General features: G+C 41.7%; 1 protein-coding gene across 1 annotated transcript in view; it reads right to left on the bottom strand.

Moving 5' to 3' along the window:
* Window positions 1–23,066, bottom strand: part of LOC148525807 (sodium-coupled monocarboxylate transporter 2-like) — a 121,105-nt gene that overhangs the window by 12,056 nt on the left and 85,983 nt on the right. The window contains exons 11-12 of the mRNA XM_088470449.1: window positions 16,670–16,737; window positions 15,671–15,757 (exon numbers count right to left, since the gene is read on the bottom strand). Coding sequence (XP_088326575.1) covers window positions 15,671–15,757; window positions 16,670–16,737 — 155 coding nt within the window. The remainder of the gene's footprint in view (window positions 1–15,670; window positions 15,758–16,669; window positions 16,738–23,066) is intronic.

The following is a 23,066-nucleotide window of genomic DNA, read 5'->3' as shown; positions in this document are numbered from 1 at the left end:
TGTAATTGCCTGCAAAGGATTTGCAACAAAGTATTAAAGAGTGAAAGTTAGATTTAGGATTGTTTAGTTTGTCCCATTACTTTTGGCCCCTTAAAAAGTGGGAGGCACATATAGAAACCGTTGTAATTCCTACACCATTCACCTGATTTGGATGTAATTACCCTCAAATTAAATCTGAAAGTCTGCAGTTAAAGCACACCTTGTTTGTTTCATTTCAAAGCCGTTGTGGTGGTGAATAGAGGCCAAAATATGAAAATTCTGTCAATGTCCCAATATTTATGCACCTGACTTGTATATATATAAAGAAGGGTGAAAGAGGTTGAATATTAATAAGTGTAGTGGTGTCAAGAATAATGAGTAGGTGAAGAAAATAATGTAAAATATTAGAAATAAAAAAATTTAATATATAGGAAAAGGTGTGAAGTGAATAAGTAATGCGATATGCAATCGCAGTTGTAAGCATAAATTTTTTTATGAGAATGCTATATGAATAATAAATTATTCAATAATCTAAAATTAAAAATAATAAAGTGACAAAAATCCAAGATTTAAAGGGAAGATATTCATAGTGGAATATAAAATACAAAAAATATGAAAAAATAATAATAAGTACATATATATGCATGAGTAAAATTAATGTTGCTTGTCTCAAGATGTGCACCAAAAAAGATTCTCACTGTGCTGCCGAAAGTAAACAATTGAACGGAAATAGTAACAACAAAAAAGAGAAAGAAAGTAACTAGATAACTAAATGTCATATTAATTTTAAACCATATCTATCAGATTAAATTCATCATAAAGAAAGAAAAAAAAAGAATATTTGTTTTAAATCAGACTTATATAATCAAAGAAAAGCCGTGTAGTTTATGTTCTCGTTAAGACCAAAAGGGTTCACAGTTTTTCATCTGAATGTCCACTGGCTTTCTTTTTGAAGGAGTATTTTCATTAGGTCTCCTCCTCTAATACCTAGTCTCACATGCTCCAAGCCGTATGCTTGTAAATACTGTGGTGAGCCTTCATGTTTTTCCAAAAAGTGTCTTGCTACTGATGTTAGTTTTTTAAACTTTCCAATTTCAGCAGAGGTATTTCTTATGTTGCCCACATGTTCTAACAATCTTTGCTTGAAGGCTCTTGTGGTCATGCCCACATATCTCAATTTACAAGGGCATTCCAAACAGTATACTATCCCAATGGCGTTACAATTGAAAAATTGTCTAATCTCTATGGTGTTGTTAAATCTGTCCACTATTGAGTTCCTTTTAGTCATATATTTACAGCCTTTGCAGCTTCCAAATGGGAAGGTGCCTTTAATTTTAGAGATCTTTTTCAGATTGGGACGAAAGTGACTCCTGGTTAGATTATCTCGTAGGTTATTGGATCTTCGCCAGCTGAAGGCTGCTTTCTGATCCAATGAATTCTTCAAATCAGAATCCAATAGTAAAATATGTCAATGTTTGTTGTCAATTTCCTGTAATTTGCGCCATTCCTGGCAAAAATTCCCATCAAAGCGAATATTGTTCTTACTGGAATCAATCCTTTTGTCTGAGAAAATGAGATGATCCCTCTTAAGTTTTGATACCTGGTATTGGGCATACTTGATTGATCGTTTGCTATAGCCCCTGTTTCTGAGTCTCTGTGAGAGTTCCATACTTTTCTCTTTGTAGGTTGTCTCCTTAGAGCAGTTCCTGTGTAGTCTCAGGAACTCCCCCTTGGGAATGTTCTTGACAGTAGAGGGGAAATGTGAGCTACTTTGGTGAAGAACACTATTAGCGGATGTTTCTTTTCTGTATAATTCCGTGATTATCATGCCTCCCTTGTCAACAGAGATGTTGAGGTCTAAAAAAGTGACCATTACTTTACTGATATTTTGTGTGAATTTTAAATTAAGGGTATTATGATAAAGCAAATTAATAAATTGTTGTAGTTTTATTTCTGACCCATGCCAGATCATAAAAATGTCATCAATATAACGTGGCCATGTTGTAATATGGCGAGTAAATTTCTCATTGGTTTCATTAAAGACGTGTTCTTTTTCCAACCAACCTAAGAATAAGTTTGCATATGTGTGCGCACATGCTGCACCCATCGCTGTTCCCCGTATTTGCAAGAAAAATTTATTGTGCAAGGTAAAGTAATTTCTGCTCAAAATGAATTCCAGAAGCTCCAGTAGAAAAGTAAGTATCGTTACCCTCCATGTCTAGAAAATATTTGACAGCTGCTATTCCCAGATGGCGTTCTAAGCTGGTATATAATGATTCCACATCTAATGTGACCAAATATTGGTCATCATCCAGCTGTACATCATTAAGTTTTCTTAGGATGTCAGATTTGTCCTGAAGATAGGAGGGGAGACTAATCACATGATGTCTCAGATGTCTGTCCAAAAAGATGCTTGCTTGTTCCAAAAGGCTCGAAATCCCTGAGACTATAGGCCTCCCTGGTGGTTTGACCTTGTCCTTGTGTACTTTAGGTAATAAGTAGAAAGTAGGTGTCCTTGGATGTTCAACTTAAAGAAATGAATATTCACCTTTAGAGATGGTTCCTTTCTTATGCGCTTCCTTAATCATTCTTTCGTACATATACATAAAATTATTAGTGGGATTACATAGGAGAGGTTTGTAGCATTTTGTGTTATTAAGTTGTCTTTATGCCTCCTGTAGGTACATATCCACTGACCATATGACAATATTGCCACCTTTGTCCGATGGTTTAATTATCACCTAATTCCATTTTTGAAGTTGTTTAAGGACTCTTCTCTCTTCAAGGCTCAAGTTGTTAGCCTGGGATCTATTAAAGGCCTTGGTAAGTTGCAATTGATCCATCTCCTTGGATACAAGGTCCATAAAAATTTTAACTTCTGGACACAAAGTTTCTTGAGGAGTGAATGTGGACTTTTTCTTACACAATTGTCTTCTGGTCATCTGGGTTGTGCAGGTGGTTTTGTCACTCTCTTCTAAGAGATCTTCTAGCATAATTAATGCCTCAAATTCTTCTTCCGTAAGAGATAGGGGTTTATCATCAACTGTTCCTATAGTAGTACCCATGCCACTATAGTTCTCTTTATTCTCCTGACTGGCAAATCATTTTTTGAGGAGTAATTTCCTCCCAAATAGTCTAAGATCTCGCTCCCAATCAAATCTTTTGAATGATGTAGTGGGGGAAAAAGACAAACTTTGCCCCAAAAGCAACAGGGGGATTATAGTGGGTGCCATATACCTATCTCGTACCCTCATAGTATATGTGGAGGGTCCACTGATGTCCCATTCTATACTATCAGTACATGGGACACAGCAGCCACCTTTCCCCTTGCTGTTAGTGAGTGGTATCTGCACTAAACGTTTATTCTTTTTGTACCTGTAAATTAGCACATTTACCTTATGATCACATCATACTTGCTGTTTATGTACAAGTACACCATGCTGTTATAGTGAAAGTCACTGGACAATTCCTGGTGAACTATTAACACCTATATCCTTCCGATTTCATGGATATAATGATTTATTGATATATGAGTGTCACTGGATAGACACACTACAGTATATATAATTTTCATGTTATTTCAATTTAGAAACAGACGATTTAGAAGGTTTATGTAGGAGGTGGCATACGGTCATTTATGAAAAAGAGGAATTAACCCTTGATTATTTGCATTGTTTCTATATTTTCACCATGATTTTTTGATTACTCAACAATACTTAGCAATATGATTCAGTGATCCTTGACCTTTCACGTGCTAATTGAGCAGTATATTCTTTAACATATACATGTGGATCACTGATATTGATATTTGTGGTATTTATGTTTTCATTTACATGTTTGTAGTAATATTTATGTGTTGTCCTAGTGCTAATTGACGGCCTTTGTAGGCCCACATTCTAACATGTTTATTATTGTATGTAAATGTTGTCCTATTTCCTATTTTTGAAGAGGTTTTAATCTTCATCATTAAAAGTTATATTTTATACTTATGAGGTATAATTCGTCAGGTATAAATAGAGTACTTGCTTTCCCTCCTTTTTCTAACCTTTCATACCGGTCAACCATTTGGTGTCTACCTAGACACTGTTGACCTTTTCACTGTCGATACGTTGCTTGCCATTCATGTGAAAGATAGTGTAAGAAAGGGTGCTCTATGTGCAAACAAACATCCAAAGAAAAAAACATCAGCTCTTAGGGGAACAATTTGTGAAGAATATTGGGGTTTGTTTAAGGAAAAGAAAATAGCCAACATACCATACACTACCCACAGTGGCAAGGACAGGCTCAGACCATGGCCAAGTTTTGCTAGTACTGGTTCTGCTACTGCTCTTATGCATACAAGTGTTATGATCCTCAGTCAGGAGTAACTTCGGACCAAAAGCTATAGGGTGGAAGATTATTGGATGCGGTGGAGAGCACTGAATCAAATAGTCCTTGAAGGAAGAAGATATAATATCCCAGTTGCGGCCCTTAGGACAGAGTTTCAGCCTTGTGGTCTGGTGTATACTTGGCTCTGGTGCGGTCTAGGAACCGAGCAGCAGCCTTGTGGGCTTGTATAAACTTGGCAATGGTGTGGTCTAGGACTGAGTAATAGCCTTGTGGGCTCGTGTATACTTGACTATGGTGTGGTCTAGGGACCGAGTAGCCGCCTTGCGGGCTGGTATGTACTTGGCTATGGTGCGGTCCAGAGACCTAGTAGCAGCCTTGCGGGCTGGTATACACTTGTTGATGGTGCAGTCTAGGGACTGAGCAGCAGCCTTGCGGGCTGGTATAAAAGTCCACACAGACACCTGTTTGCTGCAGAGACTGCTGGGATGAAATTTGCAGATGGTGAACACAAACATGAAAACATGGCTGAGAACACTGGGATGATATCTGATGTTTGCTGAATTACTCAGAGCAGGAGCATGACAGGCAGTGCTGAGATGTAACAGCCAGCAGGAACACAGCACTGGAGTACAGCTGAGAATGCTGAGACAAAACCACGAGGAGACTTGAGACCAAACAAAGGCATACACTGGAGCCAGAATCCCCACACAGGAACTGGAAGCACGTACTGGACACTTTCACCAGCATCAGAGTGGAGGACTAGCTTGAGGGAAGAGGTACCAATCCAGGCAGAGCGGAGATGACGGAGAAGCAAGAAGGCAAGTACACAGTAGGGTGTCCTGGCATCCCCGTCTCTCATCAACAACCCCACAAGAGACACCCAGAGCGTGCCGTCCGTAGCAGAGGCAGAAACAAGGTAAGCGACTTCATAGCGGGGAGTGTCGGCATTCCTGTCTACCGGCAACCACCCCATGAGAACCATTCGGAGCAGCACTGTCTGCCAGGGTGCCACGATGGGCTGTACCAGTAAGAATGCCCAATGCAAAAATAATTCTGTAATGTCCCATGCACCACCTCCAAATCAGACATATCAGTGCATGAAAAGAACACTAAGAATGAGGAAGAAACTGGGCGTTTACAGCTTTGGAATCAAGTGGAAATGCAGATGGATCTCAGTTTTCAGCATACTGTATGCCAAAGGAATAAACTGGATGATGATGATAATCATGGAGCAGCCAAACAGTGGCAGTAATAGAAGCCTGGTCATTTAATAAAAGTAGATAGTAGTAGTAATGTGGCAGAGTATTGCAGATCATGAGGTTACAACACAGAGCTAAGGTACCATCTCTATGCTTACAGTATATTGAGATGATGGTTCTAAGAACACAGCAGAATGTGCAAAGCCCATGTACAGTGACCCATTAATGTGAGATCTGATGATGAAATCCCAGGGTATTCGGTGATTGTGGTCACATTTGAAGGAGAAAAATGGATTTTTGCATCTCCTGTGGCAGTTTAGATGCCACACATGCCAGGACTGGTACCTTAGTTGAGGTTACTTATTAGATAAAGATGGACATAAGTGTTTCTGCAATGTATGCTGCTCTGGGAAGGAGATGCTGATGTACAGCAATATGCTGTAGGTGTTTCTGGGCCTGAATCACTACGGATCGCTATTCTGCTTATACGCACGCAACGCAGTTGCTAATATCAGTGGTGATATGTAAATGTTTGCATTCATATTGCGAATGCAGCCTAACATTAGGATGCCCACTTCCCCTTACTCACATCCGTATACTTTGTCAACACAGTGAAACAATCGGTAACATCGGACCCATACGCACAGTTAACGCTGGTCAGACCTCACTCAGGAATTGCTTACTTCAGCGCACGCTATGAGGCCTTAGGATGCGTCTGGTATCGCAGTGGCTATTTTATGCATGCCCCCGCAACGCCGTTGAAACGCATTGGCACGGCTGCGTTTGCTCAACCAACCCCCCCCCATCACCACCCGCAAACGGCACTTCCTGTCAATCACTCTGCCATGGGTCTGCATATTTTCTGTGATCGCTTTCCCGATCGCAGTGGCTCATTCGTGCGATGCATACCCATGTACAATACATAACAATCAGACGATTGCATGCTTATAAGCAACTGCGTTCCTTGCTGAATCAGGCCCTCTGTCTGGACTTGTTGGTAGGATCAGATGCAGTTCAGACAGGTATAGAGGAAGACCCCTGGAACTGCTTCATGTGTTAACAGAAGGAGGTCCATGGATTGCTACAGATACAGAAAGATTGCTCCACAACCCGAGTCTGTTTCCCTTGCCACCGGGTCACTTATCGATTCTGCCAGCGTTCTCTATCACATCCCAGATGCTCAGGCTTCAGTGTTTCTCGGCCTGCTAGGCCTCAAGCAAGATCTAAGCCTGCTACAGAGTACTGCAGTGACAAGTCCCGATCACCTGTCTGCAACAGCCAACCATATGATAGCCTGAGCCTCACCGACCACCTATCTCTGCTCAGCCTATCCCAGGTAACCCAGGGGTATACAGCTGCTGACTCTACCTAATTGCCAGTACAATGTCGAATCTCAGTTCCTACTGAGTGAGCTATACTGAGCTTCTGTTGCTTACTGGTATCGTCATCCACTATCCATTCCGGTGTCCGGTCTGAATCTGGTTTTGTCTATGCCTGAGGCAGCTACCCCACTAGTTGCACAGTGAATACCTACCTGATCCTGTTATCTGAACCTACAACTTGCCTGTGTACTGTATACCATTCTCAGTACTTGGTGAGTGTTCCTGGTTCCTGCTCCATTCGATGCCGTTCCTGGTATCATCACCTACTACCCATTCCGGTGTTTTGTCTGCATCCAGTCCTGCTACCATCTGAGTGCTCCTGGATCCTGGACTACAGCAACAACCCATTTTCAGCCACGTGAATACGTTGCCAAGATCAACCACTCCAGCATTTCCGGTTACAGAAAGAAGAGTGTTTTTATTATATCTACAGTACTAATCCAGTATCAGCCTGGTCAATCTATTGCCACACTCTCCTCTGATTGCACATAACAACTTGTCTTCAACACAGACGTCTCTGGTGGTCTAGTGGGTATGATCCGGCATCTCTGCACCGAGACCTGGGTTCGATTCCCGGTCAGGAACGTTTTTAAACCAATGTGATGTGCACTTTACTTTGCAACCTGCCAATTTTCCATCTGACAAAATCAAGATTGCTTATATTGCATCCCTGCTCCTGGGGCCAGCTCTGGATTGGGTATCCCCATTATAGGAATGATCTGACCCACTACTGTCTGTTTATACTGACTTTACCACCGTCCGCAAGATATTTGACGAGCCTGGAAGATCTACGTCAGCATCCAGAGATATATTACAGTTAAACAAGGGCAGTAGATCTATGGGTCAAAACGTGATTCAATTTCAGACTTTAACATCTGAATTGCAATGGATTGAGGAAGCTCTTATAGCCACTTTCTGGAATGGAGTTTCTGACCGAATTAAGGATGAATTGGCAACCCGCTATCTACCATCCAATTGGAGGGCATTATTTCCTTGTGCATCAAAATTGACTTACGCCTCCAAGAGCGTTATGGTGTAAGAAGCAAAAGCAAGGGGATTTCTTCTACTCCTGTTAAAAATTCCACACCTGATACAGAGCCCATGCAAATTGGTAGGTCCCGTCTCTCGTCTGCAGAATGTCAGAGATGACATAAGTTGAAATTATGTTTATATTGTGGTGAAGTTGGACATCTGATTTCTTCTTGTACCAAACGACTGGGAAACGGTCACTCCTAATCTCTCAGAGAGGCAAAAAAGTAGGAGGAATACATCCCTCTTCTCAACCACTTGACTCTGTGATTCCTGTAACTCTTATACTTGCCAATAAACGTTAGTCTCTTTCTGCTCTCCTGGATTCTGGTTCTGCTGAGAACTTTATAACACACAACTATGTCATCAAGCATCAGATACCCACTGTGACTATGTCCCATCCAATATCACTGTCGGCTGTGGATGGCAGTCTGATTCCTCATGGCTCCATCACTGACTGCAAGTCAACTGTTAAACTCTAGGTAGGAACATTGCACTCTGAAGAAATTTAATTTCTTGTCATTCCTAAGGGTAGCCATGCTATTGTACTCAGACTTCCTTGGCTACAGAAGCACAAAGCTCAGGTCGAGTGGTCTACCATGCATATCTAGTCTTGGGGTAAGAACTGTGCTAAAGCATGTCTGGAGAAAGTGGTCCCCATCCAGGTCTCTGATATCTGGCTGAAAAACTACCATCCCAATATCATTCTTATCTGGAAGTTTTCAGCAAACAGGGGGCTGACATTCTGCCTCCTCACAGGGAATGGGATTGTCCAATATAGTTACTACCTGCAAAAACACCTCCCCGATGTCAGACTTATCCATTATCCGTGCCAGAGACTAAATCAATGATCGAGTACATCGAAGCGAATCTTGCCAAAGGATTCATTCGACCTTCATCTTCTCCTGCTGGTGCAGGGTTTTTCTTCATTAAGAAAAAAGACGGTGGACTTCGCCCCTGTATTGATTATAGGGGACTCAACTAAATCACCATCAAGAATCGCTATCCATTACCATTGATCACAGAGCTCTTTGATAAGGCAAAGGGGTCTACTGACTTCACAAAATTGGATCTAAGGGGTGCATAAATTTAATCTGTATTCACTTGGGTGACTAATGGAAAACGGCATTCAACACTAGAGATGGGCACTATGAATACCTCACCATGCCCTTTGATCTGAGCAAAACCCCAGCCATATTTCAACATTCCATGAAATAATTTTTCGTGACCTCCTGTACCACTGAGTGGATGATATCCTTATAATTTCCAATGATCTTGTTACTCATCATGGCCAAGTGAAAGATGTCCTCTGAAGACTTCATACTAACCAGCTTTAGTGTAAAATTTAAAAATGTGTGTTTGGAGTACTAGACATTCCTTTTCTAGGATACATCATTTCAGGTACCATCCTAAAGATGGATCCTGAAAAGTTTAAAGCAGTACTGTACTTTCCTGGGCTGACCCCAATTCCTTAAAAGCATTCAAAGATTTCTGGGTTTCGCCAAGTACTACAGGAAGTTTATCAAAGGATTTTCTACCTTGACAGCTCCTATCTCTGCATTAACCCGTAAGGGTGCAAACCCAATGCAATGGTCTCCAGAAGCAAAATCGGCCTTCCAGCTATTTCTGCTCCAGTACTCTGCCAACCTGATGTCACTCAACATTTTATTCTTGAGGTGGACGCATCTCTGAAGGTGTAGGAGCAGTGTTATCTCAGAGATCTGAAGAAAAACTACACCATGTGGATTTTTCTCCAAAAAGTTCTTACCTGCCGAATAAATTACCCCATTGGTGAGAGAGAACTCTTAGCTATCAAATTGGCCTTTGAAGAATGGCGTTACCTGCTGGGAGGTGCCAGTTTCCCAATATCGGTATTCACCGACCACAAAAATCTGTGATTTCTGAAGACTGCCCAATGCCTCACGCCCAGATAAGCCCGGTGGGCATTGTTCTTTTCCAGATTTTAAAATTTCCTTCCGTCCTGGCTCTCGCAACTGTAAGGCAGATGACTTATCTCTGTCCATGAACCCAGAGGACGAAGCAGAAGCTCCTGAACAATATCCTATGTTAAACCCTACTGTGCAACCCTACTGTGTTTGCTGCTACTGATGTGGTTACACCTCCTCTAGAGAAAACTTTTGTGTCCCCTGAACTTCGTAAACAGCTACTACTATAGGCTCATGCCTCCAAGTTCCCTGAGATTACAGGTGTCAAAAGACTCTGGAACTTATCAAAATATCCCATTGGTGGCCTTCCATGCATTCTGATGTACAGTATCCTTATGCTTTCAGTGTGCCCAGCAAAAGATTTCTTGCCAGCTGCCTGTTGGACTAGTACAGCCTCTGCCCATTCCACTACAACATTGGACCCATATATCCATGGATTTTATTACCAACCTTCAGGTCTCCAAGGGATTTACCACCATATGGGTTGTAGTCGACAGGGTTTCGAAGATGGCACACTTTATACCTCTATCAGGATTACCTGCTGCTCCACGTCTCTCTCAGCTCTTCATTGCTGAAAGATTTTGTCTCCATGGTCTAGCCAAAGAAATAGTTTCATACAGGGGGTCACAGTTCATTGCTCGTTTCTGGCGAGCTCTCTGTTCTTCCTTACAGATTCAATTAAAGTTTTCCATAGCGTATCACCCGCAGTCCAAAGGGCAAACTGAGAGGGTCGACCAGGATCTCGAGACCTTCCTCCTTATGTATATCACTTCCTCTCAGGATGATTGGATTGATTTTCTGCCATGGGCCGAATTTGCCTATAACAACTCATACCACACTTCATCTGGAACCACTCCCTTCCTAACCATTTGATGTACCAGCGGCCAAAGCATCTCTGCAATATTTTTCATGCATCTGGAAGGAAGTTCATGCCACTTTGAAAAAATCTTCAGCTCGTTACAAAATCTTTGCTGACATAAAAAGGAGGGCATTACATATCTTAAAGTGGGCGATCGTGTCTGGCTAACCACACGTAACCTCAGACTTCAAGTTCAATCTATGAAGTTCGCTCCTCATTTTATCGGTCCATTCCCTATTATCTAGATCATCAATCCAGTGGCATACCGTTTACAGCTTCCTCCATCACTCAAGATCCCCAATTCCTTCATGTGTCTCTCCTCAAACCTCTTATTCTCAACAGGTTCCAATCTTCTTCACCAAAACCTCCACCAGCCAAGGCCCAGCGAGGGGTTGAATTTGAGATTGAGATCATTGTCGACATTCAATGTCGTTATGGAGAAATCCAATATCTGGTCTATTGGAAAGCATATAAGCCCTCATTCAGAGGCGGTCACAAGAAGCGACCGCTCGCCCTGAATGAGGACGGCCACTTGCTTTTTCTAGTGCGGCCTCCTGGTTGCTAGCTAAGCTGTGGGTTACCACCCACAGCTTAGCGACTGACCAGCTTGATGGTCGCGATGGTCAAGACCATCGCGACCATCGGGGCTTGCGATGAGACCCTAAGGTTGGGTCTCGGCAACCGCAAGCCCCAGGGAGCTTCTTGCTCTGATCGAGCAGGAAGCTCCCCACTGACATCACTGCTGATGTCAGTGCGGCGACCCACAAAACGGTAGGCATTCCTTAAGGAAACCACCCCCCTGCCCTGCCCTTTTGTAGTGAGCTCCGGAGCGAGAGTTTCTCTCTCGCTCCGGGGCTTGTGCACATGCAGTGCACAGGACCAAAACATCGACCCGGTTGCGAGCGCGCATCGTTTGCGACCGGGTCTGAATGAGGTCCCTAGTCCTGAGGAGAGATCCTGGGTGAGTTCTGAAGATGTTAATGATCCTCATCTTGTTTCAAGCTTTCACACCAAGTTTCCTGGGAAGACAAAGAGATGTCCTGTGGCCACTCCTCAAGGAGGGGGTACTGTCACAACCCGGGTCTGTTTCCCTTGCCGTCTGGTCACTTATCGATTCTGCCAGCATTCTCAATCACATCCCTGATGCACAGTGCACAGGCTTCAGTGTTTCCTGGCCTGCTAGGCCTCAAGCAAGATCTAAGACTGCTACAGAGTACTGCAGTGACAAGTCCCGATCACCTGTCTGCAACAGCCAATCACCGTACCACCTCTGCTCAGCCAATCCCAGGTAAGCAAAGGGTATATATCTCAGCTGCTGACTCTACCTAATTGCCAGTACAATGTCTAATCTCAGTTCCTACTGAGTGAACTATACTGAGCTCCTGTTGCTTACTGGTATCGTCATACACTATTCATTCCGGTGTCAAATCTGAGTCCGGTTCTGTCTATGCCTGAGGCAGCTATCCCACTAGCTGCACAGTGAATACCTACCTGATCCTGTTATCTGAACCTACAACTCGCCTGTGTATACCATTCTCACTAATGGTGAGTGTTCCTGGTTCCTGCTCCATTCGATGCCGTTCGTGGTGTATCATCACCTACTACCCATTCCGGTATTTTATCTGCATCTGGTCCTGCTACCATCTGAGTACTCCTGGATCCTGGACTACAGCGACAACCCAGTTTCAACCTGATGTATATGTTGCCAAGATCTACCACTCCAGCATTTCCGGTTACAGTAAGTAGAATGTTTTTATTATTATAGCTACAGTACTAATTCAGTATCAGCCTGGTCAATCTATTGCCACACTCTCTTCTGATTGCACATAACAACTTGTCTTCAACACTGATGTTCCTGTGGTCTAGTGAGTACAATCCGGCATCTCTCCGCCGAGACCCGGGTTCGATTCCCAGTCAGTGAAGTGTTCTTCACTACATGCCAGGAGGTCTCCTTATGCCTGCCAGCTTTCTGTACACGCCTCCAGACACCAACACAGATGAATATCCAACACCGGGTACACAAACAAATACTAGTCTGACACCAGGGCATGAGTCAGAGATGGACGGTATTGCACAGCCACATGGAAGCGGCTGTGCAATGCCATCCAATTAAAATGCAAATGCAGCAGGAGGTGTCTGCAGGAAATAGACACCTCCTCCATGGATCTGCGATCTGAGTGCCTCCATCACAACCATCGGTCACGATGGTGGCTGCATTGGTCAGTCTGCATAACCAAAGCTTACTCAGCCTGGCAGCTCCTGACTGATTGCATGGCTAGGAAATTTGCAACCTATGACGCAGACCATGGACTCAGCAATCCCAGTAAATTTTCCAAGGTAAGCAGGTCGGCGCCGCCCCCAAACGGCTGCGGCTTGTCATTCATGCTGCGGCTTGGGGGTACTGCATGCTAATATGCAGGACTCGTTCTATCTATGTGCATATCCGATTGTTGGGGGTCTGCGCATGCACAGGACCCATTCTGTGAATGTGTAGGAACAAACTCATATCCAAATAATGTAATATTAACAGTTATTGACCATATGTAACAAGATTCAACACTAAAATCATAACACGTAGATGGTTTTAGAGCCAAAACCAGAACCAATACCAAAACATGGTGTTCCCCACACATCTCTTGTGGTTACACATCTTTTCAGTTCGTGGTACTTCCATCCCCTACCATTCAAGCTTCATACATGTGGAGGTAAAGTGAAATGGTAATTTAATTGCACCTAACAGTGCTTGCTCAGAACAGCAGCTACGGTACAGAGCAAGTAATTCACCGGAAGTTCCAAAACTTTTCCAGTTTTGCATGATGCTGGCTTTGGGCAGTTCTAATATTTCACTGATGGTGAATCAGAAAAGTTATGTGGTTTGGGTAAATACTGTAAGTACATGTTTTGTGTTAATTGGACTGTGGCCAATTGCTTAAATTTGCAATCAGATATATTCACACAGATGATTGAAATGACCTATCATCCTCTGTATGTCACCATCCTTTGCTTTAATGCAAGTTTTATCCTGTGTTTCAATCTGATGGTACAGTATAAAGAGGAACTATTGTAAAGTTTCATTATTTTAGGGTATGAACTAGCTGCCCCCTGTAATATAACTTTTATTAAGATACTCCATTTAGAAGATTTTCTTCATTGCAGACCAGGATGGAGAAAGAGAAGATGGGATGTGTTGCAAATTGCGATGATACAAAAATAGTCAATAAGCCACTACTAGCACAGTAAAGACTGAGTGGGCCAGAGTGTGATATAACACACTTATCACAATCATCTGTCTTGCCTGTCACCCATGATGACATATGTCGCCAAGTCCACCCACCTCCCTTGTTAAACTTCCCTAAGCATCTTCTGGAGGACAAGTACAGTATGAAAAGTAGACAAGAATGCCCCAATGTTTGTAAGTGGAACAGGCATATGTATGAATTGGTTTCTGATAAGAGGCAGTATTTGGCACTTTTTAAACAGACAAAAACATGCCGAATGCTCCGCATTAATTATCATGACTGTGGTGTCTATTTACTAAGCAGTGTTATTAGACAAAGTGAAATGAGATAAGGTACCAGCCAATCAGCTCCCAACTGTCATTTGTCAAACATAGCCTGTGACAAGGCAGTTGGGAACTGATTGGCTGATACCTTATCTCATTTCACTTTGTCTAATAACACTGCTTAGTAAATAGACCCCTGTCATTGGTATGCAAGTGCAATGTGTTAAAAGCTAGGCAGCAGCTCTGTAACTAGGGGTGTGCAGGTAGTTCTTCCACCTAGTGTAAAAGGCCAAAAGATGGCACCCTCACTTCCCCAGGGGCACCTGCATTTGGCTAGCAGGGTGCCTGGAACACCACTTTGCAGCCTGGAAAGCCATCCGGCTTGTCCTTAACATTTACTTGACACTCAGCTTCTTCCATTTGCCTTGTCCATGATGTAATGGCATCACTTGTGTGGTGGGCGGCAAGATCGGCCCAGGTAATCATAGTGTTCTTCTATGCCACTGCTAGACAGCATGGTTACCATAGTCTGTGGCATAGACTGATTCCACTGCGTCCCTAACCTAGTATTGAATAGCACTGTATGTATGTATTTGTGTACATGGTACATATGATATAAATTATGCCATGGAGCAGCATAGGAATCACTTTTCTATAGATTTTATATAATAGGTACTGCATCATCTGCTGGCTACAATACTACCTTCTTGAGTTGCATAGAACAATGATGTAACTACCATGGGTACAAGGTGTGTACTGCACATGGGTCACGGGGTCCCAAAGCTGGTACCCATGGGCATGGCCCATTGCCAGATTTATCCTTGTTAGAGTGAAAGTGCTGTGCCATCCTCTCCCTGACATTTCTTCTACCTAACACAGTGAGTATCTGCACCCAGTCACTCATAGGCTGTGGTCACCCGGTATTCTATCTGCCACTTATGCTGCATAATGTAAGTAAACAGGTAACATGGGGAGGTGGCTAATAAAGGAGTATGAAGGATAATGAGATGAAGTATGGTTAAGAAAAAGAGTGAGTGGATACTGAAGGTGGAAATGAGTGACATGAGTGGGAGTATTGAATAAGTTTGATGTATGATTAATAACATGGGTAGAAGGACTGGGGATGAGGAAGGGAAATAAAGTGAATTAGCATTGAGGGGTTGTTTTTAGGGTAGGGGTGAAAGGTGGTCCAACACTTCTGAAGTACAGGGCACACCTCAAATGTAATGGTGCCATAGCCCTTTGTAGCTTGCCCATGCCCCCTTATCTCCCTTTTCTCCTATTCATTTTGAGGGGTGTAGGCCTAAGCACTACGGCTCATTAAATTTGTAAAAACACCCATAGCCTAGAAATGATACTACAGCCAATGGAGGATTCCAGGCCCTTCTTAATCCTGCATGATGATATTGACAAACTCAAGCAATCATATTTGTTTTGTAACCTACCTTCCAATTGGTCCATGGGAAAAAAATACCCAATGAAAATAATCCTAACATGGGTCCTCCAGCCATCCCGTGGATAGTAAGAGCAGCCTGTGGGTATAACACATTTCAATGAACTGAATGATTTAGTACATGTAGTATCAATGGATAGGCATAGCCTTCAAAAATGTTATCGGTTTGTTTAAACACATTATGCAGTATTATATATTTTCAGTTGGATATTGACATTGTTTTGATTGATAGATTGATAGATTATAGGTAGACAGATAGAACACACAGACAGTGTAAAATAAATGACATTCATTCTCACCATTAATACATTGTGACATCACTATTCACATTTCTACACATTACATGTATGTATGTATATATATATATATATATATATATACACACACACATATATATATTATATATCCCTCAGTCCCCATTATTATCAATGGGGACTGCAGTCTGATCCCAATGTACCAAAAGTTAAGCATATCAGAGTTTGGCCACCTCGTTGGTTTACACCGTCCTCAGTTGTAACTCGCAGGGACAGCAGTAATCGCTAGCGCTCTCCCTGTGAGTTACAGTTAGTACATAGCGGGGACATTTCCTGAAAAAGTCCATTGTGAGACGGACTGTATAATCGCGGGACTGCTATTATTATTAATACATAGGCCCCTTGACCTTAATCGTCTAGGCAATATTGTAAGTTTATCCAACAAGGTAATAACACAGAACTGAGGCATGCAATGTTCACCTGAGGTATCTCCTCTTAAATAATAATAATAATAATAATAATAATAACGTCATTTGTTAAGAAAAATCATTGTGCAAATTTTAACTGAACAGTAGATTCCCAATGCATCATCACCAGGGGGATCTCATTAGATTGAGCTTTTAATAAACAGATTGCTCAATTTACCGGCTAGTAACTGAGTGTAGATCTAACCATTGTCGGAACAGCACTGGTTACAGCCCCATATAGTCATCTCAGGAAACATTAGCTTCACGTACCTGTACTACTCCACCCATCAGCGACGCAACCGCTGCCATTGCTGTGCATAGTATACCAAACAGCACACCTACAAAATGAGAATTAAATATTTACTCAGCAACCAACACTTTATTGTATTTATTAGTCATGTAGTTATGTGACTAGTAGCTCCTATAAAGCATGTTCATATCACAATTTATATTTCAGTTACAAGAACTTATTAAAGTGGATGGACCTGTGCATTTTTTCAACTTTAAATTACACAGTAGTAGAATTCTTCTATGACTTCTATGATGTCGGCATCCTGACAGGGTTAAGATACCGACACATCAGTCAGGATCCTATTCCTCCCCCTCTACCTAACCCTCCCTCCCTCCCTGGTTCCTAAACCTAACCTCCACCCTAGTGCCTAAACCTAACCTCCACCTCCCCACACCCTAAGCCTACCTCTCCCCCCTTAGTTCCTAATCTTAACCCTCCCCATAGTGCATATCCCTAACCCTCCCCCCAGTGCAAAACCCTAACACCTAACCCTCCCCCTAACTCCAGTACTGCCGGCGCTGGGATTCTGACAGATGTCGGGATTCCGGCCCCGCATTCTAAGCGCCGACATCCCCACTGTCAGGATTTTGTCCGGATCCCAGACAGATAAATTGCATAAAGTAATTCCGATTACTATATCTGAGATGTCAAAGCTGCATCATTTTATTAGTTTTCTAATTTCAGAGACTTTTTATGATTTGTATATTATATATCTCTGGCGTATTTATAATGGGTGCAGGGTGTACGGTCCAGGGGGGGCCCACACCGTACACCTTGCGCCCATTTTGTACTTACCTCTCCGGAGTCCCACGTCGGCGCCGGTGTCAGCGCTGTAAAAACACCAGGAAAATGTCAGCCGCGGCCATTTTCCCGGTGACCTGTGCATGCGCTATAGACTCTGGGCACACTCTACTGCCCAGAGTCTATCAGTTCGGAGCTGGCCGCTATGCTCTCAGTGCGCCGCCGGCCGCCGAACTGAGAGGAGGGGGCCTGTGATGGATGCTGCACACAGGCCCCCTCCTCTCTTAAAATGCCCCTGATATAACTGAATGTTTTAATTCACCTTTATTAAATAGTTTATTTGCTGTACTCATTTATGGTTTGAATGATTCAAAGATTAAAAGATTGTTTTGCAATGCAGAGCTGGCAGTTTGTGCTTCAAAAATGACCTCCAATCACAGCAAATGCCTGGCTGACAGCTTCGGGTTGCTTGCTATACATAATCTACTTTGATAGTACATGGCTTCCAAACTCTCTTTGTACTGTAACTTCTCTTCATACAGTGAAGCTATTATGGTCTTTGCAAAATTATTATTTTCTTGTCTTTTTTTTATACCGCTGGGTATGGCTGGATAAAGTCCTGTATGTTTGCAAATTTTGGAGATCCCACTCATTTTCTCTAAATGTACCTTTGGCACAAGGATTTTAATTAATGTAATTACAACAGTTTCTTTAAAAGTCTGCAATAACTTTACTTTTCCATCTAACCTGTCCATCTATATTAGTATCCATATAATGGTAGGAGTGACCATTAATGCTGAAGTATTACACAGTTTGCATGATATGCCAGTATATGATACCCCAAAATGGATACAACACCTGGTAACTTCCCTGACAAATCTATTGGATCATGATCAGGCATTTTTTTTATATATGTAGCACTTTATAGTTTATACACTTTTAATTATAACCTCCTACTATGTAGGACTTAACACATAGGCGTTTCTTTATTATTTTTTAACCCTCAATTTAAATCTCACACTAGTGTGATGCCATGGGGCGGTTCTGCTGGGTTGGCCTTGGGGGTCCCGTGCCCTGTATTTGTTCCATAGGAGTGTTAGGGACCTGCCTGATGGAGGTCACCTGGATATGGTGGGCAGGCCCATAATTATGGCCATTATTATGCTAAGAACCTCTTAGATGCAATTTAGCAGTATTATTATTATTAGGTTCAGCATAGTTAGAGTGTGCACTTGAATTTGTTTCTGATTTTCTGCTTGCAGCACTACAAGTCTCAGCAGGTAGCACCTCACATTGTGCTTAGGGTGTGCAATCTCGGGCCCCTCCCCCTATGTATTACACAGTTTGCCTGATATGCCAGTATATGATACCCCAAAATGGATACAACACCTGGAAACTTCCCAGACAAATCTATTGGATCATGATCAGGCATTTTGGTAAAATGATCACCTGTGTCTGTAATCGCCTTCTAATCATATTGACAGACCAAATTGATGGCAGAAGTAAATCACCTGCTCAGTTCAACCAGTACCTTGTCCACCTTGAACACCTGAAAGTGTAGCCAAATGGAATCCTGCTACAGTACTTGGGACCAGAGTCCCACATGTGGCAGCTTAAGACCCATATTCATAGTGAAAACCCAATAAAAAAAAAAGAAATGGGAGCGCTGACAGTGGCTGCTAGTTTAAAAAATATTAATAATTTTATTGCACATAATACAATTTAAAAATTTAATTCATCATACATGGAATACAGATGGATTAGTTAATAGGGCTTAAATTGCCACACTTTAAAGCACGGATCCGGCTCACACTATATATTATTTAAAATATTAAATAAAACGAAAAAAATACTATATATAGATTCCTTCAAAAATAGTACATAAAAATCACTCATGCATGAATATCAAAGTGAAGCGAATCGTAGAATGCAGTTGTTAATTACAGCCAGCAAGCATGGATTAATTGCTGTTAGTATTAATGTCCAGTCATGACCAGTTAGTATTCAGTTAATAGGTGTGATGAATGCAAAACAGCTAGTTCAAAGCAGGTTAGAATGCTATTACTGCGATAGATAATAATTGATTTCTATGTTCAGTACATTACCATCCATCCACTCAGATTGAAAATGGGATGTAGTGCAGCAGTTATCCTCTACCCAAATCCCAGGGGGAGGAAGCTATGTAATATTAGCCTGCTGGGGGATTTAGGTGTGAAACACCCAGATATTTAATCCACTGTGTGCACCATGCGGTCCGGAGGTGCTTGTGTCCTCAGGCAGAGGGACATCTACTCCTGGATCCTGGCACTTCTTACCGCTCACGGTATATCGATAAGCTATTGCTGTAAGCTGTTACACGCTGCTGCACGCTGGCTGCTAGCACTCCGCTACTTCCAGTATTGAACTTCCGGCTTCCGGTTTGCGTTCCACCTGCGTTCCACGGGTCATATGACACGTTTCTCCCCCCTATGACACGGCGGTTTCATCAGAGGATGGTTCTCAACCCATTGGTGTTCTGTTATATCCCTCTTAAAGTGTCCGGATTGTATACTTTTCAATCCTCATCAAAAGATTAACCACTGGCATGCCATACTGCTGCCGTTCAAAGGAATAAACAGTCTGCACATGCATATTATGGTGAAACACATATAATACAAACTGTATATTCTTATAAATATTATTTGTATATATTATTTATTAGTATTCTACCCTGAGGTGCCTGCATATATAGTCCATATATAATCCTAAACCTACATAAACTGCAATGACCATAACAAAACCTTATATACCAAAATTATTTCAATCAACTAAAAATCAGGTTAATAATCGACAATAGAGAACAATACACACCCATATCAAGCCATATGGATATTATATTGTTATTGTGTACTTATCTACAGATATAGAGAAGGAAATATAATTGCAATCAAATAATGTTTATTACTGAAATTAAATACCATACGAGAGGAATGACTAGCATAAAATAAAATAAATTAAATTAAATTAAATATAAAATAAAAATAAAAATCAGTATAAATACAGACCTATAAAGGAACATATTTTTTATAAAATATAATGATCGAGAGTCTAGTAGATCATTATTTCTATATGTTATAATCTCTAGCTGATGATCATACAAGAGTACATATAGAGGAACCACCAATTAAACATATAAAGTAGTACGCTAAACCTAAACTACCGAAAATGTTAACTAACAATGGCCCTCATTCAGAGCCGTACGCTCTGAGCAGAGCGCACGCTCTGAATGAGGGCCGTCCTCCATAACTATGGAGCGTCCTCCTGGACGCTCGTATAGCTGTGGGTCACCACCCACAGCCTATACGAGCGTGCAGTTTGATGGCCACGATGGTCTTGACCATCGCGACCATCGAAACTGCGAGCCGGAGCCTGCGGTTGAGGTTTTCAACCGCAAGGCCCGGAGTGATTTTGGCTCTATCAGAGCCAAAATCACTCCCACTGACATCACTAGTGATGTCAGTGGGCCGGCTTCTGACGGGAGGCGTTCCCTTAGGAACGCCCCTGTCAGGGAGGCACGCCCCCGGCACGCCCACCAAAGGGGGCGTGCTGTCAATCAACATCGACAGCACGCCCCCTTTGATCAGACACAACGAGCGAAGGACTTTCCTTCGCTCGTCGCGTCTGGCGCATGCGCACGACGGAGCTCCCTCCGTCGTGCGCATGCTCAGTGCAGAACATCGACCCACTTACGAGTGGACAGCCGCTTGCGAGTGGGTCTGAATCAGGCCCTATGTTTTTACATCAAAAAGAATGTGGGGCCCCCAAGAGCCAAGGGTAAATTTCTATCTTAAATAACCACTAATAACGGGATCTACTTAAGAATTATAAAGCATCTATCAAATAAATATATAATGACCAACATATATAAAGAATTGCCTATATTCAAAAGTATACCAACTATACAATTTACGAACTGATCATAGGACTAGGGATACAGAGAACTCAGATGTAAATCATACAATTAACAGATAAAGCCTTCTAAAATAAAGATGGCCTGGATATTAGATATTATTCAATTCAATTGTCTCAATGAGGCCGTATGGATCCAGAGTTTTCCATCTAAATATCCAATACGCCTCTCTTTTACATAATATGTTCAACCTATTTCCCCCTCTATCTGTACTTTTAATTTGTTCAATAGCTTTAACTTTGATTTGGCTAATAACCTCCCCTCCACAGACCGAAACATGTCTAGATAAGCTATGTGTTAAATTTTTCTTTAAAATATTTCTCCTGTGTTCTAAAAACCGAACATTGAGTGTATGTGTGGTTCGCCCCACATACTGGAGGCCACACCTACACTCAATGATGTAAATTACATAATTTGAACTACAGTTAAGGAAGGACTCTACAAAATGATTCTGATGTGTTCTTAGATTGAAAGACGGTCTCTGTGTTCTCTCTTCCACATTTAAAGAAACCTGTTGGTTATCTGGTAGCCAGTTCATACGATCACCCAATTCCTGTCTATTCTCTTTTTTGTTGTTATTTCTATTGTCTATGTTCCCATTCTTTCTATACATACTTGGAGCCAATTTTTGTTTCAAATTATCAGATTTTCTATAGACAATTTTGACATCACTGTCAATCATTGAACCTATGACTGGAACTACCTTCAAAATTGATGTATTCTTTTTAATGATCTCTTTGATTGCATGAGCATGGATATTATATTGTGTTATGAATGGGCAATATCCTTCCCATTCCACTTTCCGTCTATATGATTTCTTACTTACTAATAGGTCATCCCTATTTTTCTTTTGAGTGTCATTCAAAGCTTTTTCTAAAATGTGAAGAGGGTAACCTTGTTCTACGAATGCCTTATATACTTTTTCTATTTGTTTATGATAGCTAGTTTCACTAGAACAATTTCTTTTGATACGATAAAACTGGCTTTTTGGAATGTTGTTTCAGCCTTTAAATGACTACCACCATATTCCAGAAAGTTATTAGAGTCAACTTTCTTAAAGAAAGTTTCAGTGTGTATCCGTCCTTCTCTGGCCAATAGTGCAATATCCAGAAATGGAATATGTGTCGGGCTAATAGTGCTAGTGAATTTAAGACCATACAAATTGGAATTTAAGTGGTTAATAAAAGTGTGAATAGACGTGAGATCCCCATCCCAAACAAAAAATAAATCATCTATATATCTGCCATAGAGGACCAAATTCACCCCAAAGCCACTGCCTCATATGAGCTCCTCCTCTAATGAGCCCATATATAGGTTTGCGTAGCTTGGGACGAACTTGGTCCCTATGGCAGTCCCCCGTGTCTGTAAATAATGTGTGGTGTCAAATAAAAAATAATTGTGTTCTAAAATAAATTTAATAGATGCCACAATAAAGTCACATAGTTCCTCCACCATGTTAGAGTCTTTATCTAGATGTTCCCTAATTTTTTCAACCCCCTTCATGTGTGGGATGTTTGAATATAATGATTCCACATCACAAGTAAGGAAATAATATGTTTTTTTCCATTTTATATTTTGAATCATATTTAAAAATTGTGCGGTATCTTTTATATATGATTTCAGGGTGACTACGTGACTTTGTAAGTGGACATCTACAAAATGTGAAAGGTTTGATGTGAGGGACC

The sequence above is a fragment of the Taudactylus pleione genome, unplaced genomic scaffold (genome assembly GCF_031769625.1).
Source record: "Taudactylus pleione unplaced genomic scaffold, aTauple2 ptg000100l, whole genome shotgun sequence".
NCBI lineage: Eukaryota > Metazoa > Chordata > Amphibia > Anura > Myobatrachidae > Taudactylus > Taudactylus pleione.
Note: the sequence above shows the minus strand (reverse complement) of the source record. Positions and strands in the feature narration are given on the sequence as shown.